We start from the raw sequence: 18761 nt of genomic DNA on the forward strand, positions 1-18761 counted from the left end.
TTTAGTTCAGCAGAGGCAGAGTGCATAGGAAGTACTGGATTATTTGAAAGATCAACATATTTTTTATTTATTTATTTTTAGCAATACTCTTTCACTGGTATATTTACCAGAGAAGGGAGCACATAAGACAAGTTAATTGTTTGGGTTTACAAGTATCACGCATTCATTTTTTTTTTCCTCTGATCTCAGGCAGTTATGTCATATGTGCACAGTTCTAGTCACTAGTCTGTCTACAGTAAAAACCTCCTGTGTTTTTTGTCATAAATAATCATTAAACTCTCAATCCAGCCACTGCTGTTTTTAAAGCTGAACTCTGCAATCTACCTTTAAATGCTCCCCTTTTTTCACAAGATCTGTCCATAAGATGCAAAAAAAAAAAAAAAAAAAAAAAAAGAGATGAAGTACTGGAGACATCACTAGTAATGGCAAAAATACATGCTATGGCCAAATGCAAGGAGGTGGGTCCTGTGTGGGGCAGCACATTACTTCCAATGGAGCCCTATGCACCACACAGAACTGCATATCCCACTTTTTTTGATGGTAACAGGCAGGGGCGGACTGACAACTCATGGGGCCCCCGGGCAATAGGGGCTCATGGGGCCCCCTTAGTCCCCACCCACCCACACACAAGCCACACCCTCACAAAGCCCCACGTATATATTGCACTGCTACATTACATGCATTGGTCACAGAATTTCTCTACTTCATGTTCAAAATAAATGTTTAAAGATTAAAGAAAAATAAACTCACTTTAACCACATACATTTACTGCAGGGCTGCGTCTCCTGTGAGCAGAATCATGTACAGGTACTTGATTCTGCACTTGCGGGTCTGCATGCTGTTTGACCTGCTGCCGCTGTGATTGGACACACCGAGAGCTAACCAGCGGGTCCGGAGGACCCCATGTCCGCCAGGCCCCGACGATCGTTTCCAACAGAGGCAGAACTGTGGTCTGCCTATGTAAACAAGTCCCCAGAGAGCCTCCCCTTACATCAGGGTCCCCAGAGAGCCTCCCCTTACATCAGGGTCCCCAGAGAGCCTCCCCTTACATCAGGGTCCCCAGAGAACCTCCCCTTACATCAGGGTCCCCAGAGAGCCTCCTCCTTACATCAGGGTCCCCAGAGAGCCCCCTCCTTACATCAGGGTCCCCAGAGAGCCCCCTCCTTACATCAAGGTCCCCAGAGAGCCCCCTCCTTACATCAGGGTCCCCAGAGAAACCCCCCATACATCAGGGTCCCCAGAGAGCCCCCCTTACATCAAGGTCTTCAGAGAGCCCCCCCTTACATCAAGGTCCCCAGAGAGCCCCCCTATACATCAAGGTCTCCAGAGAGCCCCACATACATCAGGGTCCACTCCCCAGAGAGCCCCACATACATCAGGGTCCCCAGAGAGCCCCCCATAGATCTGGGTCCCCAGAGAGCCCCCCATAGATCTGGGTCCCCAGAGAGCCCCCCATAGATCTGGGTCCCCAGAGAGCCCCCCATAGATCTGGGTCCCCAGAGAGCCCCCCCCCATACATCAGGGTCCCCAGAGAGCCCCCCAAACATCAGGGTCCCCAGAGAGCCTCCTCCTTACATCAGGGTCCCCAGAGAGCCTCCTCCTTACATCAGGGTTCCCAGAGAGTCCCCTCCTTACATCAGGGTCCCCAGAGAGCCCCCTCCTTACATCAGGGTCCCCAGAGAGCCCCCTCCTTACATCAAGGTCCCCAGAGAGCCCCCTCCTTACATCAGGGTCCCCAGAGAAACCCCCCTTACATCAGGGTCCCCAGAGAGCCCCCCCATACATCAAGGTCCCCAGAGAGCCCCCCCATACATCAAGGTCCCCAGAGAGCCCCCCCATACATCAAGGTCCCCAGAGAGCCCCCCCATACATCAAGGTCCCCAGAGAGCCCCCCCATACATCAAGGTCCCCAGAGAGCCCCCCCATACATCAAGGTCTCCAGAGAGCCCCCCCATACATCAAGGTCTCCAGAGAGCCCCACATACATCAGGGTCAACTCCCCAGAGAGCCCCCCTATACATCAGGGTCCCAGAGAGCCCCCCCATAGATCTGGGTCCCCAGAAAGCCCCCCAAAGATCTGGGTCCCCAGAGAGCCCCCCCATACATCAGGGTCCCCAGAGAGCCCCCCCATACATCAGGGTCCCCAGAGAGCCCCCCCATACATCAGGGTCCCCAGAGAGCCCCCCCATACATCAGGGTCCCCAGAGAGCCCCCCCATACATCAGGGTCCCCAGAGAGCCCCCCCATACATCAGGGTCCCCAGAGAGCCCCCCCATACATCAGGGTCCCCAGAGAGCCCCCCCATACATCAGGGTCCCCAGAGAGCCCCCCCATACATCAGGGTCCCCAGAGAGCCTCCCCCCATACATCAGGGTCCCCAGAGAGCCTTCCCCCATACATCAGGGTCCCCAGAGAGCCTTCCCCCATACATCAGGGTCCCCAGAGAGCCTCGTCCTTACATTAGGGTCCCCAGAGAGCCTCGTCCTTACATTAGGGTCCCCAGAGAGCCTCGTCCTTAGATTAGGGTCCCCAGAGAGCCTCCCCCCATACATCAGGGTCCCCAGAGAGCCCCCCCATACATCAGGGTCCCCAGAGAGCCCCCCCATACATCAGGGTCCCCAGAGAGCCTCCCCCCATACATCAGGGTCCCCAGAGAGCCTCCCCCCATACATCAGGGTCCCCAGAGAGCCTCCCCCCATACATCAGGGTCCCCAGAGAGCCTCCCCCCATACATCAGGGTCCCCAGAGAGCCTTGTCCTTACATTAGGGTCCCCAGAGAGCCTCGTCCTTACATTAGGGTCCCCAGAGAGCCTCCTCCTTACATCAGGGTCCCCAGAGAGCCTCCCCCCATACATCAGGGTCCCCAGAGAGCCCCCCCATACATCGGGGTCCCCAGAGAGCCCCCCATAAATCAGGGTCCCCAGAGAGCCCCCATACATCAGGGTCCCCAGAGAGCCCCCCCATACATCAGGGTCCCCAGAGAGCCCCCCCATACATCAGGGTCCCCAGAGAGCCCCCCCCCATACATCAGGGTCCCCAGAGAGCCCCCCCCATACATCAGGGTCCCCAGAGAGCCCCCCCCATACATCAGGGTCCCCAGAGAGCCCCCCATACATCAGGGTCCCCAGAGAGCCCCCCCCATACATCAGGGTCCCCAGAGTACAAGCAGAGAGTGAAACTTGTAGCTGCCCGGGTCAGAGGCCCCTCCCCTTTCCACTCTACAATCTGGAGGAGAAATACAAGTCCCCGGGAGATGCTGCAAGCACCATAGAGCTGCTGATCGCCGCCTCCCACTCCCCTCACTGCATCCCAAACTGAAAGAGGAGATGCCCGCCTCATAACCCCCCCCCACCCCCCCCCCGCGGCAGTCGGCAGAACGGCTCCACCGCAGCACGCCCAGCAGCATACCCCTAGATCCGACGAGCATGTCTCCCGGGCCCCCTACTGGCTGCGGGCCCTCGGTCGGCGTCCGATCGACCGAATGGTCAGTCCGCCCCTGGTAACAGGGGATTACTTTTTTTTGACCCGCCCTTCTAACGAGCATAGCCCTCTAATTCCTCCTGTATTGAATTGAATTGTAAATGTCATGTTATAAAGCGCTGCGCAAACTGTTGGTGCTATAATAAATCCTGTATAATAATCATAAAAATAATATTGGAAAAAGGAAAAATCTACGTAACTACTACAGGCCTGCATAAGTAAAGACTACAAGGGGCTGTTTAATGACCAATTGCCCTTGCACCGAGGAGAGCAGCAGCATACAAAAATTGTTGTATGACAAAGGCTTTTTTTTTTTATTGTTTATTGCTTCTGATCATGTGCAGTCTTTCGTATCTGATCTTTCTCATTTGAAAAAAAAAAAGCAGTACACATTAAACAAAAATTGTTAGTCCTGTTCACATACAAGAACAATTTTGGAGTTTGTCCCTTCAGAAATGTTTGTTTGGAAAGTCTGACTTGGATTTCGAAAATTGTGTACACACTATAGGAAAATTAAACAATCATTCCTCGCACTGAATTTTTCTATCTTCTTCTTTTTTTTTTTTTTTTATATAGTGTGTACCCTTTTTTAGGTATATAGACTCCCTCCGAAATATAATATAGAACTGTAGCAAGGTCCAGGCTTCCTTTGATCTAATGAAAGCCGCCAGGGATAGCTGACATCCTGTATGTAGTGGGATGTGAGGCATGGTGGGTGTATAGTTGTTAAAATTATTGGGTGCCAGACACTTCTTGGATGCAAAAGAAAGTTTATTTCTCTTAACAAACCACCTTGGGGGAGAGAAGTTTAGGGTCAGGACATCCTTAGGTAGTTGCAAGATTAATTGGCAAATTCCGAGACTTCAATAGGAGGACAGCCATGCAAGGAAAGGCATCCAGCAAGATGCCACATCTGCATGTGTAGGAATGCTGTCTCCTATGGCAATTGTCTTTAACAGTTCCAAACACAAGGCTTAACAGTTCCTTCACTTTCACTACAATCACTCCTTGTAGTTCTTCAATACACTGAGCTGCCGGTCTCTCACTAGACCCACTGATTCACTGCCACTGAATCCCTTGCGCTCCTCCAATCTTCATGGTGGTATCTTCCTCAAGCGTCACCCCCGCTGGCCTGCTCAGTCCCTAGCTTGACACACAAGGCTGCTCTGCAACCGTCACCTCCGCTGGCTGGGTCCCTGGCTTGATTCCCACTGAAGTTTCCTGATTCTTCACCATCCCCGGTTGGTGAGAACACTGCTCTGGTACTTGCTTCAGTTACTCACTGTGGTCCCTCGTAATAAGGCGAATAGTCCCTTAATGGCGACAGCTTCCCCTCTACCTCCAACCACGACAGGTTCTTCAGCCAACAGAACCGCCACTTTTGGTTGGTCTACAAGCCGCATATATAAATATTTATAGTAGGAAATTGATAATTGAAAAAATGATAGAGAGAACTATTAATGTGTATATTTGGAATAAAAAAATTATATTTATTCTTCCATGATCAGGAACCTGGTCTCTCTTCCCCCACCTTCTTTAGCAGCAGCACTATCAGCCCACTTTGATTAGCCAGAAGAGTGCTGGGTCAGACTGCCAGGGTCCTACCTAGGGAAGCTCAATTTAATGTTTGTGTACCAGAACACACTTGGGTTTCTGGACACCAAGTGTGCTCATTTGAAAAATAAATTCATATTTTTGCCTGCTGCAGGTTGGTTTTAATATGTAAATTGTATTTAAAGTCATGTGTACTATAAAAAAAAGGTAATTTTGCTTTTGTGACCCTGTTGCTGTAGTCATAATTTAGTTGATGTAATTTTATATGTGTAATTTACGAACACGAAAATATATAGAGTATTTTTAATAATGGTTGATTTGACTGAAAACTTGATTGTTTCTCTACATTAAATGATCACACTAAATATATAACCTTCAGTATTGTGCTTCCAGATGGACTACTAGTATAATTTTCTACACAGTTTTATATTTTTTTAATATTTCAGATTATTCAGTTTGATGACATTTTGGCAAACTCCTCATTCAGAGAACATTTTAGAACATATATGGAAAAAATTGATAAGAGAGCGCTAATCAGTTTTTGGGAATCTGTGGAGTACTTGAAGAATGCAAATAAGGTAAAATAGAAATTCTATTATAGTTATCTCTCGCTAGCTAGATTTTTTTTTTCTTTAATTTTCACATTCTGTCTCAACAAGTTTAAACTTGGGTAATCATTCCATTGTTAAATATCATGATGGGTCTTCTTTTATGTAACAAAACCCTTTAAATGCACATCATATTGTTGGATACTTGGTTTTGTCAACACCAATAACACTGTACTTTTATCTGCAGTCTGAAATACCTCAATTAGTTGGTGAAATCTACCAGAATTTCTTTGTTGAAAGTAAAGAAATACAAGTAGAAAAGCCACTTTACAAAGAAATCCAGCAGAGTCTTGTGGGCAACAAAGGGATTGAGGTGTTCAATAAAGTCCAAGCTGATGTCTATGAGACATTGAAGGACAGGTTCTACCCCTCATTCATCGTCAGTGATCTCTATGAGCAGCTGATTCGGCAAGAAGATACATCGTCCTGTTTGTGTGTCTCCGATGACAAGGATGAAGCAGTGAGTATTGTGCACGAAGCTGTAGATTTGCCCTTGAATGTACAATATATGAAAACTCTGTTCGGCCATAAACAACCTAGTTATTTTCCTATGTTGATGGCATAGTCAAACTGATTATGGCTACCCTGTGGGTTCGTGAGGAATGCGTCTATATATTGGAAGTGTTTAATATAGGAGCTTCTGAAAACGTGCACAATATAAAGTAGTTGTACAGGCTGAAGGTGTTTTACCTTCATGGATTCTATGCAAGGTAAGAAAACCTTCTGTGTTCTGCTCTCCCCACAGTATCCCAAATACTCACCCCGAGGTCCTTCTCGATCCAGCAATGTGCACGAAAGCCTCAGCTGTCCCGGTAGTCCTTCTACTCATTGGCTGAGACACAGCGGTGGAGCCTTTGGCTCCCTCCCACTGCTGTCAATCACAGCCAGTGAGCCAATGAGAGACGGTGGGGGCAGAGCCGCGGCTTTATGTGTCTTATAGACGCATAGAGCAGGACTCAGGAGCGAGCACACACCAGTGACCCCATAGCAAGCGGCTTACTGCACTGGTCAAGGGGGAGGAGTCACAAGCGCTGAAAGGGGAACTGAGAAGAAGAGGATAGAGGCTGCTCTGTGCAAAACCGCTGCATAGAGCAGGTAAGTATGATGTTTGTTTGTTTTTGTTTTTTTTATAGCTGAACCTTTAATACCATTTTAAAGCAAAATGCTGTCTTTAAAGCAGTTATAGATTAAAGAAATTCCTCACAGAATTTGACTGACAGTAGCAGGAGCCTATAGCTCCTGCTGCTTTTATTGAAGCCTGTGAGAGCAGGGAGAGGGAAGAGAAGAACTGCAGACAGACACAGCGCTGGATTTATGTAGGATTCAAGTAAGTGTTGGGGGGTGGGGGAGTGAGGAACAGGCAGTGGAAGTTTTTTTACTTTAATGCATAGAATATATTAAGGTAAAAAAAACCTTTTGCTTTTATAACCACTTTATTTCTGCAGTTCTTCTGCTTTAAATGTTTGAGGGCTCAGTTGTTTGTTAAAGGAGAAGTCCAACCTGAGCTAGTTTGGCTGGGCTTCTCCTATGGGTCACAGGAGTGCAACTAATTTTGCACTCCTGTGACCCGTTTTCATCAGAGAGTGGTCTGATGTCCGCTCTCTGCTGACATCACTGGAATCAGTCCAGGCACCACGTCATCACGACAAAGTCTGGATCTGCCAGGTGCTTGGACTGATGCCTTTCTCAGCCTCTCAGGGAGCCACTGTGAGCCTGAGATGGGCGCTCTCCACCCCTCCACAGCTCAGTGCTCCAATGAGCTTGGAGGAGCAGAGAGGAGAGCTGCTGACTGACAGGCAGCAGCTCTTCGCTGGGGGAGCTTAGAGAATCGGGCCACCGGCAGTGTTCGATGGCTCGGTTCTCAGTGCAGTGACACTGGGGGACAGATGCAGCATTGGTCCGATAAGTATGATGGGTTAAAAAACAAAACAAAAAAAAAAAAACATGCTTCTCTTTTAAAACAATGGAACACCAGCCAAGGCCTTTTTTTACATTTCCAGCAGAGTTTGGATGCATTTAAGTCTGGTGTATTTTAATTGCGGCCTTTGTGCTCACTGTGGGGATTTTCCTTTTACTACTGTTGTGATCACCAAGGCAAGAAGAGAGGGGAAATCTGTCCCAAGAGATGGCACAAACACCAATAATGTGTACTCTTAGGAATGATTTATACCTTTTTAAGGCAGGCCATAGATCGTGCGATTTTATTTCCTGCAACCATGGGTTGCAGTCAGTTTTAATTTGGGAATCCCTCCCGCAGAGCTATTGTGTTCTCCCGGTGGGGGTGCTCTGGGAACAGTTCCTGCCGGTAGAACACAGTGATTATTGCTAGAGGTTATTGCCGCTGGCAATAATAGCATGCCAAAAATCCGACATGCTGGTTGTACCCAAGTCGATCAATGGATCGTCTTGGGTACATTCAGCCTGCCTGTATAGTATGGTTTGAATCTCGGCCAGTCCCTGCTTAACTAACCAAGATTCGAAGCATCTATAGCAAGCCGGATTAAGATAACTACTGCTTCTCCCCACTGGTAAGATTCCCCTTGTTCGTGTGTGTGTTCACCAAGACAGGAGAAATGTGGATATCCTCCTATTGGGAACACGCAACCATAAAAACCTGACAGGTTCTATTGCTTTCCCCAATTTATCCAGAGTTAAAAAGGGGGTTTAGTTAAATAATGTTGTTCTGTTTTTTTTTGTGTGTGTGTGTTAGGAAAATGGGAAATGCTCTTATATAGAGTTTTTTTAATGTAGGAATGTCTGTGTAAAAATGCTGTGGAATAATGTATTTGGCATTGGACACTAAGGATGAGCTCTGGGGTGTTCGCATGCTGCACGTGCCGAGCCCGCCAGGAAGTCGGCACGGCACGGCGCAGCGCTAATCACAAGCAGTGAGACATTTCCCGATGTGCGGCTGCAGAGATCGGAAATGTCTCACTGCCTGTGATTAGCGCAGCGCCGTGCCGACTTCCTGGCGGGCTCGGCACGTGCAGCATGCGAACACCCCGGAGCTCATCCTTATTGGACACCATATGCATGAAAAACTCTTCATGTCCCTCTCTGTTCTGATCCAGAATCAAGTGTGTGAAGGTGTGGAAGAGATCCTCGAGTGCAGTAGTGGTATCACTGAACAGGCCAGCTATGCTGTCAATAAACTGCGGCAGCTCACAGAGAAACTGGAGTACAAGAGACAAGCCCTCAGCTCTATCATTAATGCACCTAAGCCTGACAAAAAGGTACAGCCAAGGAAATCTTAGGAAAGTTTCCAACTTGCCATATTGTTTCTGTTCACTTCCTTTTTTAGAAAACATTAACCATTTAGCTGTTCTTTTGTATGTCCTTTGTCATTATATGGATATGGATATATATATATCTATATATAGATATATAGATATATAGATATATAGATATATATATATCTATATATAGATATAGATATGTATCACAAAAGTGAGTACACCCCTCACATTTTTGTAAATATTTTATTATATCTTTTCATGTGACAACACTGAAGAAATGACACTTTGTTACAATGTAAAGTAGTGAGTGTACAGCTTGTATAACAGTGTAAATTTGCTGTCCCCTCAAATTAACACACAGCCATTAATGTCTAAACCACTGGCAACAAAAGTGAGTACACCCCTAAGTGAAAATGTCCAAATTGGGCCCAAAGTGTCAATATTTTGTGTGGCCACCATTATTTTCCAGCACTGCCTTAACCCTTTTGGGCATGGAGTTCACCAGAGCTTCACAGGTTGCCACTGCCTCTTCCACTCCTCCATGACACCATCACAGAGCTGGTGAATGTTAGAACTTGCATGTCTCCACCTTCCATTTGAGGATGCTCAATAGGGTTTAGGTCTGGAGACATGCTTGGCCAGTCCATCACCTTTACCCTCAGCTTCTTTAGCAAGGCAGTGGTCATCTTGGAGGTGTGTTTGGGGTCGTTATCATATTGGAATACTGCCCTGCGGCCCAGTCTCCGAAGGGAGGGGGATCATACTTTGCTTCAGTAAGTCACAGTACATGTTGGCATTCATGGTTCCATCAATGAACTGTAGCTCCCCTGTGCCGGCAGCACTCATGCAGCCCCAGACCATGACACTCACATCACCATGCTTGACTGTAGGCAAGACACACTTGTCTTTGTGCTCCTCACCTGTTTGCAGCCACACACGCTTGACACTATCTGAACCAAATACGTTTATCTTGGTCTCATCAGAGCACAGGACATGGTTCCCATAATCCATATCCTTAGTCTGCTTGTCTTCAGCAAATTGTTTGCAGGCTTACTTGTGCATCATCTTTAGAAGAGGCTTCCTTCTGGGATGACAGCCATGCAGACCAATTTGATGCAGTGTGCGGCGTATGGTCTGAGCACTGACAGGCTGTCCCCTTCAACCTCTGCACCAATTCTAGCTGCACTCATATGTCTATTTGCCAAAGACAACCTCTGGATATGACGTTGAGCACGTGCACCTAACTTCTTTGGTCGAACATGGCGAGGCCTGTTCTGAGTGGAACCTGTCCTGTTAAACCGCTGTATGGTCTTGGTCACCATGCTGCAGCTCAGTTTCAGGGTCTTGGCAATCTTCTTATAGCCCAGGCCATCTTTATGTAGAGCAACAATTCTTTTTTTCTTTGCCATGGGGTGCCATGTTGAACTTCCAGTGACCAGTATGAGAGAGTGAGAGCGATAACACCAAATTGAACACACCTGCTTCCCATTCACACCTGAGACCTTGTAACACTAACGAGTCCCATGACATCGGGTGGGGGGGCTGGCTAATTGGGCCAAATTTGGACATTTTCACTTAGGGGTCTACTCACTTTTGTTGCCAGCTGTTTAGACATTAATGGCTGTGTGTTGAGTTATTTTGAGGGGACAGCAAATTTACACTGTTATACAAGCTGTACACTCACTACTTTACATTGTAGAAAAGTGTCATTTCTTCACTGTTGTCACATGAAAAGATAGAATAAAATATTACTTATTGTTGTCATTGTTATTGTTGACAAGCAGACTGTTTTCTCCATACGTATGGGCTTTTTGCCAATCATTAACAATAGTAAAGGGGTCCTGAACTTCCATTGGGGACTACTATTACTGATGACTTCGGAAAATGGCTGTCATGGCTTACCTGGTCGTTATGCTCTTTTTTGTTTTTTTGGTGGTGAGGATGGGGGTTGAGTTCAGAGTCTTAACAGGGACAGTCAGGCATATTCAGACAGAAAGGTCTCAATGGCAGCCTTCGTATTTTTCCATGCATTCAGTAGGTTTCCACAAAAGCTGAAGGATTTAGTAGTGTTATTCAGAAAATACATTGTATTGGATTAGTATGACTTCCCTGTGCCTTCTGTGATGAAATGTAAATATTGATGACTATTTAAACTAAGCCTGTCTGCGCATGCAGTTTTAGGGATTTCATGGTGTTTGCAGCCAGGACAGAAATGTCCATGATTACGTGGGGAAAATGCAAAGCGAATTAATACTACTTGGTGTCATGGAAACAGAAGGCTTGAGGCCTGCTAATGAAAGCCTAATTAGGCATATTTTTGGTAACCATGTTTCCATAGATATTGATTAACTCTCTTTCATACCTGCTTATTTTGTTGTATGTATGATGTGTCATACTGGAAAATAGTTTAATCCATCATGTTGCTGTTTTCCCCTGACAATCTTTTATCCATCACCTTGAGTTTTACTGTACAGGATCTATAAAAGAAGTGACTGCTTATCTCAGAAAGGCATGTAGAATATATATATATATATATATATATATATATATATATATAATATTATAACACATAGGCTCCTGTCGAAAATGGGCCAATTGGTTTACTAGTTCTTCGATGTGATGGGTGCATTTATTTCTTTTTTTTTAAATGTATTCCTTTGTTTTCACCTGGTGATTCTGCAAGTAAAAACACTTCCTGATCTGGGATGACAATGCTTACTGCACTGTATTAGGACAACAGAAACACACACGGACTACAGGACTCTGCCCATCTGCTGTAGTCCATAATAGAGGGGTGTAGGTGCTGTAGTTCTCAGAGATAGTAGAGAACAATGTAGCTGTTAAGAGTGCATGGACGGGAAGTAATCAGCTCAAAGGTTTCTTGCAAAAACAGGCAGTTTTGCACTTCTCTAACAGAGATAAAACTCATTCAAGGGTAAATTTAACATTGTTGGGGTTGCATACACTTTAAAATTGCGCTATAGCCGATAAATGCAACGCTTCAGTTCTGGAAGGACATTCTTGGATGTCCTCCCACGTGCGTGCCCCCTGGGGCATGCTCTGTTACCACTGTGTCCCTTGTACACGGTAGATCACAGCGGCCCTTTACCATGTGATCAGCTGTGTCCAATCATAGCTGTCACAGTGTAAACAGACTGAATCTCTTTGTTGGTTATTGGTTCTCTTTTCCTCACATAAACAGGGTGTGAGGAAAAGAGAACCGATCTGTGAGTGGCATGATGAGTACAGTATTTACACTGATACACAGTGCCCCGATTATCAGTGCAGCCCCATCAGTGATGCCTCATCGGTGCACATCAGTGAAGAAGAAAATGTACTTATTTACAAAAACTTATAATGGAAATGAAGGAAAACTTTTTTCAAAATGTAAGGTTTTTTTTCATTTATTTAGCAAAAAAATAAAATACTCAGTGGTGATTAAATACCACCAAAAGAAAGCTCTTTCTGACTCAAAATAATGATAAAACGTTCATTTGGGTACAGTGTTGCATTGCCGAGCAATTGTCATTCAAAGTGTGACAACGTTGAAATCTGAAAATTTGGCCTGGGCAGAAAGGGGGTGAAAGTGTCCGGTATTGAAGTAGTTAATGGTAACCTTGAGTAAGTGGAGATACAGGGGAAACATTGCTGATCTCTGTCAAGTATACTGGTTGGCTGTGTTTTGGCTTCAATTCTTTGAGTCACTGACATGCAGCAAGTATGCAGAGTGAAGTGTGTTTTATGATTACCCAAAGCAGGATGTGAATATGCGTTAAAACATTCAAGTGCTCCAATTATATCCCTACTTCGGTACAAAGTAATATAAACACTTATCTTTAGTAATACCAGTTGTATGCAATCCACAAAATGAATGCCTTTTTTTTTTTTTTGTAGTGCTAGGAATTTGACTACAATTTAAATATTTTAACCACTTTCCCCTCTTACACCCGTTTACCACCTATAGACCAGAGCAATTCTTACTACTGAGTGGGTGATCAGCAGAGCTGTGGGTTACTACGGAGTGGGGGAGCAGCAAAGCTGGGGGTACTACGCTACTGAGCTGGGGATCTGCTGAACGGGGGTACTAGTGAGATGGGGATCTGCTGAACGGGGGTACTAGTGAGATGGGGATCTGCTGAGGGGGAGTTTGCTGACAGGGCATTTGCCAAGCTTCAAAAAAGCATCACTGAAACATCAAAAACACATCAGAAAAGCATGTTGAAGAGGTAGGTGCTTTAATGTGTGACAGGGCTGGTTCACAACACAAAAATGTACTCCAGATCTGTTCCGAATGCATTTCTGCATGCGCATTTGTAATGCGTTTTTGATGCATTCTAGAGCATTTTTGATGCATTTCTGGATGCATTCCAGGTACTTATACCTGTTTTTTTACTAATACTAGGGTCCAGTGCATTTTTGATCCTCTTTTAATGCGTTTTCAGTGCGTTTTTGATGCATTTTACTGTGTTTCAGTACAGTCCAGTTCATGAAAAATGCAGCATGTTCTACTTTTTTATCTTAAACTGGAAAGCCCTGGAAGTGACCGCACTGGTGTGAACTATGCCATTGGAAACCATATAACCTACACTCTATGCATTTTTGATGCAGAAATAAAACGCACTGGGCTGCATGTGATGTGAACTGGCCCTTAAAGTTGAAGCAAGTGTAAACAAGCCCTAAAAGACCTTGCAAGTACCAGAAGTTGATGTGCCAGAGTTGCACTCAGCTCCTAAATGTTTAATATTTTTTATTTTTGATGACATTCTTGTGGACTGAAAGGTGTCAGCCCTGCTTAGTGCATTTTGTTAAACTGCTATATCACACATCCCTTCTTCCCAGCCTTTTGCATAGGCACTAATTGCTATGTAATCCAAAGACAAGAACTCGTGCCTGCGCAGACACTCCCCCCTATTTGACATCCGTTTGGGTGCAGGTGCGTGTCCTCAAATGCACACTGTGGGAGTTTGGGAATATGCACCCACACCCATGCAGATGTCAAATTGGGAGCAGTGGCTATGTCTGTGGAGCCGCAATCCGATATCAATGGGACTGACTGCATGGGGATGCATGGAACACCTGTGAATGTACAATTTATTATGCCCCGTGGGAATGAGACCTAAATATAAAAGATTACCGTATTTATTGGCGTATAACACGCACTTTTCCAATCGCGGGTGCGTGTTATACGCCGACAGCGTACCTCGGAGGGGAAGGAGGGGGACGAGTGCCACCCGATTTCACTGAGCCATCATCTCCTCTCCAATCGGCTCTCGCTCGGCTTGCACGTCACACACACAGTCCCGCCTCAGCCATCGGCATTGGATCAGTGTTCTGTCTATCACAGGAGATGGCCCAATGCCGATGGTAGAGGCGGGACTGTTTATGTGATTTCCTGCGAGAGATGATAGATGGTGAGCTGCATTGATGGGGGAGATGGGCGCAGATCAAGCTGCAGATGGGCACAAATCAGGCTGCAGATGGGCACAGATCAGGCTGCACTGAAGCTGCATATGGGCACAGATCAGGCTGCACTGAAGCTGCAGATATATATTTTTCCCTTCGCTATAAAAGTATCTTGTTCCAGAAATAAAACAAATATTAACACTAAATATAAAACATATAAACATATTAAAAAAGCAAAATGTGTTTGGAGGATAAAACCCCTACTATCTGCTTGTCTGCACAAAATTCATACCCCCATTTCCTGCCTGGGTTTGTTTGCTGTTTTGTGCAATTGATGTTTCTGTGAATAGAAAATGCAGATCAGTCTAGTTATCAGAAGTGATTTATAAAATTATAGCAGGACAGCTCCAAAGAAAAATGTCATTTGGTATTTTTCTTACCTTGTGTAGCAGGTCAATCCAACCTGTAAATGTGAACAATAAATTTATCATGACTGTAAAATAGGAAGGCAAACTTGTGAAAACACAGAGGTAAAAATCTTATACAAAGACTGCCGGTAGCTATCTGTTCTGTGTACCATGAGAATTGCTAACCTCTGAGCATTGTTTCATTAAATGTCACACTTTTATTAAGAGTCGCACACATTTTTCAAGAACATTGTGAAAAGCGTTGGTAATAAAAAAAAGGAAAAAAAGAATGCAGGAGAGAGAAATACAGGGTAAAATAGCTTAATTGAATGAAAAAGAAATCCGTCTTCTAGCTATTACCCGGTACATAATCTACTTCAAGGATTCTGTGGTCACTAATGCAATAATATTGCAGATGAGGACTCTTCTGTGTAATGCATGGAATGATTTGAAGTAGGGCTTCTGTTTTGTTTTTTTTTAGTAATCACCCTTTGAAAGCAACCACATAATAGCCACCCTTGTTAAGTCAGCCTGAGCCTAAAAAGGGTAACCAGTGACATATAAGCATGTAATAGCTTTCTTTTTAAGGGTGTTTATTTCAGCCTTCATTCAAAGGGAGCCCCATCATGGGTAGAGTGCCTGATTTCTGTACTCCTGCCTTATACATATATAGTTACATAGGTTGAAAAAAAGACAAAAAAATAAAACTTTTATAACGTGCATAAATGTGCTTATTAATACAAATGCACAATTTAAAAATCTTTAAACAGCCATTTTCACAATATAAAACGTAGTTATAATTTCCTTGTATTTAAAACATTGACTGAGCCTGAACTGAACCGAATTACACTTGCATTATGATTATTTTTTTTTTACCTTGCTTATTATAGTTTGATTTATATTCTAGTTTCCAAATCTTTATTTCTTTGTGGTAGATTGTTTCCAAGTTAAAGGATGAAATCGCTCAAATGGAGAAAGAGCAGAATGACCTGGACCTTCATATTTCAAGGACAGATCTGTGGTGTGAGAACCTTGGCATGTGGCGAGCACTGATTAACGTCAGTGAGGTGAGCTGTGCGGCACAACAAATAATAGTGCAGCATAAAAACCTTGAGTGGCAATTTTCCTCCCACTACACCAATGATGGGGCACTATTCCTCCCACTGCACCAACGATGGGTCACTATTCCTCCTACAGGCACCGATGATGGAGCCCTATTCCTCCCACTGACCCCTGACCTATGCTCTAGGACTTTTATAGACGCTATATGGTGCACTTAGTTCCCCCAGCTAAGCTCTAGGACTGCTGGAGAACGGGTATACTGCCATTTGTTCTTGCATCGTCATGCCAGAAATGTTAGAGAAGTTACTGGGTATAATTGTTTCTTTAACCTAAGCACTAGGACTATGAGGCCTTGGCCTTTGTTCTTCCATTTTTTGTGCCAGGAATGTTATAGAAGGTATTTGTACTCAGTTCTTTCACCTAAGCCCCAGGAATGTTGGAGAAGTTATATGGTGTACTACTTGATTCTTTCACCTAAGCCCTTGGAATATTATAGAAGGTATGTGGTGTACTTGTTTCTACCAGCTTAGTGGCAGGAATGTTAGAGAAGGTTCCAACTTGGATCAGTGTAAAATAAGGTTTAATCAATTTACATCGGTGATATAAGCTGCGCATGTGTTTACATGTATTATAATGTAATCAATAGGTGCACAAAATGTCTGTAATCACTCTGTCGATGGTTTCCATCCGTGCATTCGAAAAATAGTAGTTGGATTCTATTTAAATAGGCCTCAACTTACTATAATTATTTGGAAGATACGGTCAGCGTTGTCCTTTTATTCTTGGTCATGAGTAATAAAGCAAATCTTAATTTTTTGTCAAATGATACTCAGAGACCTCAGTTAAAAACCTCCAAATCAGGGGGTTGCTATGGTTGCAGAAGAACTACAAATACATTAATAATTGTGTTCTTTTAGGTGTCTGAGGAAAATGGTGAGCAGATGCCACTGTATTTCATGTTGGTGAGTTTGCCAGAGTCTAATGATTCAGATAGCAGGAACTGGACTGTACTGAGGAGGTTAAGCGAATTTCAGAATCTGCACAGGAAACTCAGTGAGGCAAGTATATGCAGAGTTCATTTTTTATTACTGATACTTTCATCAGCTCCTATTACTAACACTTTTGAACGCTTAAAATTTACAGAAGCCGTGTGTATGTGCTATAGTATTGTATAAGAAGTTTTAGGTTGAAATGTAGATGTTATGTTTATGATATCGTGTGTAAGCCTTGGCTCAGTTGATTAGAGATCGATAATGACTGTTTAGTTGAATGATATATTTTAACCTAGCAGGGGCAATTTTGAAAGAATGTTTACCCCCCTGGTCTTTACCGAGATGTGTCTGGGTTCGGTGTAGTGTGTTTAAATCATTTAATATGATATTAATATTTAATATCAAGAAGGATGGTGCTTAAGTTACTCCTATGCATTATATCCTCACACATGCACATAACTGTGTGATTATATGTCCTATGCATGTACATTGTAGGGATCGACTGATATAGTTTTTTGGGTGCTGATACGATACCGATATTATTGGCCACATCTCAGGCCGATAGCCGATAATGTGCCGAGATTCTGTACATTTAGAAAACAAAAATGTTTACACTGTCCTTTTACATTTTTTTATTTTTTTTGTTATCACTGTTATTGCTGTCACAAGGTATGTAAACATCCTTTGTGACTGTAATAGGCAGTGACAGGTACTCTATAAGACCCCAAACCCCTCCTCTGCACTTGAAAGTATTCAAAACGTCAAGATCGGCCAGTAATCTGGGAAGTGATGTCATTCTATCACTTTAGGGTTACTGGATCTGAGCATCGACTTTGTTCGGGTCTTCGGCCAGCCGGCGGACGTGGCGGCTGGTTGCTCGAACCTCCCGGTGGGACAGGAGAGTTTGGGTTCGGGCGGAAGGCGGCGGGGACGTCCCCTCCCGCTGCTTGTAATAACAGCCGAGCGGCTGCTGAGCCACATCGGTTGTTATTACAATAAAGCTGACCGTCTGCTCTAAAGAGTGGTACCCGTGTGATGCATGCAGCTGCATGCATCACCCCGGTAAAACCCCTTGAAGCAAGTATTTTGATCGATACTTCTAAAAAAGTGAATATCGGCCGCACCGATAATCGGGCAATATCTAGTACATTGTCAGGTAAACAGCTATTTTGGCCTCCACAAGCCTTCCATCAATGTGGTGAAATCCTGCACATGCATTTTAGTGGCAGTACAGATGGTCACTACTACTCATGCATAGGATCTCACCGCCATATTTCTGATATAAAAGTAAGGCGGTGGTGTTCAGCACTAGTAGTGTATGACTCTCTAGGTTGATTTCAACTGCCATATTGTGATGTCAGAAATATGTCACTGAGATCCCACACCTCTACAATAGAGGCAGCACAGGTTGATAAATAATGCAAATGCACAGAATTACCTCACTGCCATTTTCTTGACATACAATTGTGGCAACAAGATCCTTAGCTTGTGTGGCAGTGACCAGAATTTACTTCTATTAGTATGCATGCTGGAAAGCTATTGAAATAAAAACTTTCTTTATTGCCCTCCCCCTTCCCTACCCATTTTGTTACCTTTTCTTTTCTGCCCTCCTTGCCACACTGCAGCCCACCCATTTTTGCCACTCTGCCTCACCTCCTTACCACCATCCACCCCACTCTCGCCTTCATCCACCCCAGGCCCCCCTCCCTTACAGCTCTGGCGCACACCTATCCACAACGTGACCGCCCAACCCTGCCCCTCTCCCTCACCTCTCCACTGCACAGCTCCACTACTACCACTCGGTCCCCTCCCACCCCCCTTACTGTCAACATTCACTCTCACTATATAATACAGGTACATCTCAAAAATTATAATATCAAAAAGTTAATTTATTTCAGTAATTCAATTTGAAAAGTGAAACTTATATTTTATATACAGTGCCTTGCAAAAGTATTCACCCCCTTGGCTTTTTACCGATTTCTTTACATTACAGCCCTTAGTTCAATGTTTTTTTATAAA

The 18761-nt window shown here is 44.4% G+C and overlaps 1 protein-coding gene across 1 annotated transcript in view; it reads left to right on the plus strand.

Moving 5' to 3' along the window:
* The window catches only part of SNX25 (sorting nexin 25), a 254772-nt gene that overhangs the window by 209475 nt on the left and 26536 nt on the right, over positions 1 to 18761 (plus strand). The window contains exons 8-12 of the mRNA XM_073607376.1: positions 5481 to 5612; positions 5830 to 6102; positions 8714 to 8875; positions 15624 to 15755; positions 16668 to 16808. Of these exons, the coding sequence (XP_073463477.1) occupies positions 5481 to 5612; positions 5830 to 6102; positions 8714 to 8875; positions 15624 to 15755; positions 16668 to 16808 (840 nt within the window). The remainder of the gene's footprint in view (positions 1 to 5480; positions 5613 to 5829; positions 6103 to 8713; positions 8876 to 15623; positions 15756 to 16667; positions 16809 to 18761) is intronic.

Source organism: Aquarana catesbeiana, linkage group LG01 (assembly GCF_042186555.1).
Source record: "Aquarana catesbeiana isolate 2022-GZ linkage group LG01, ASM4218655v1, whole genome shotgun sequence".
NCBI lineage: Eukaryota > Metazoa > Chordata > Amphibia > Anura > Ranidae > Aquarana > Aquarana catesbeiana.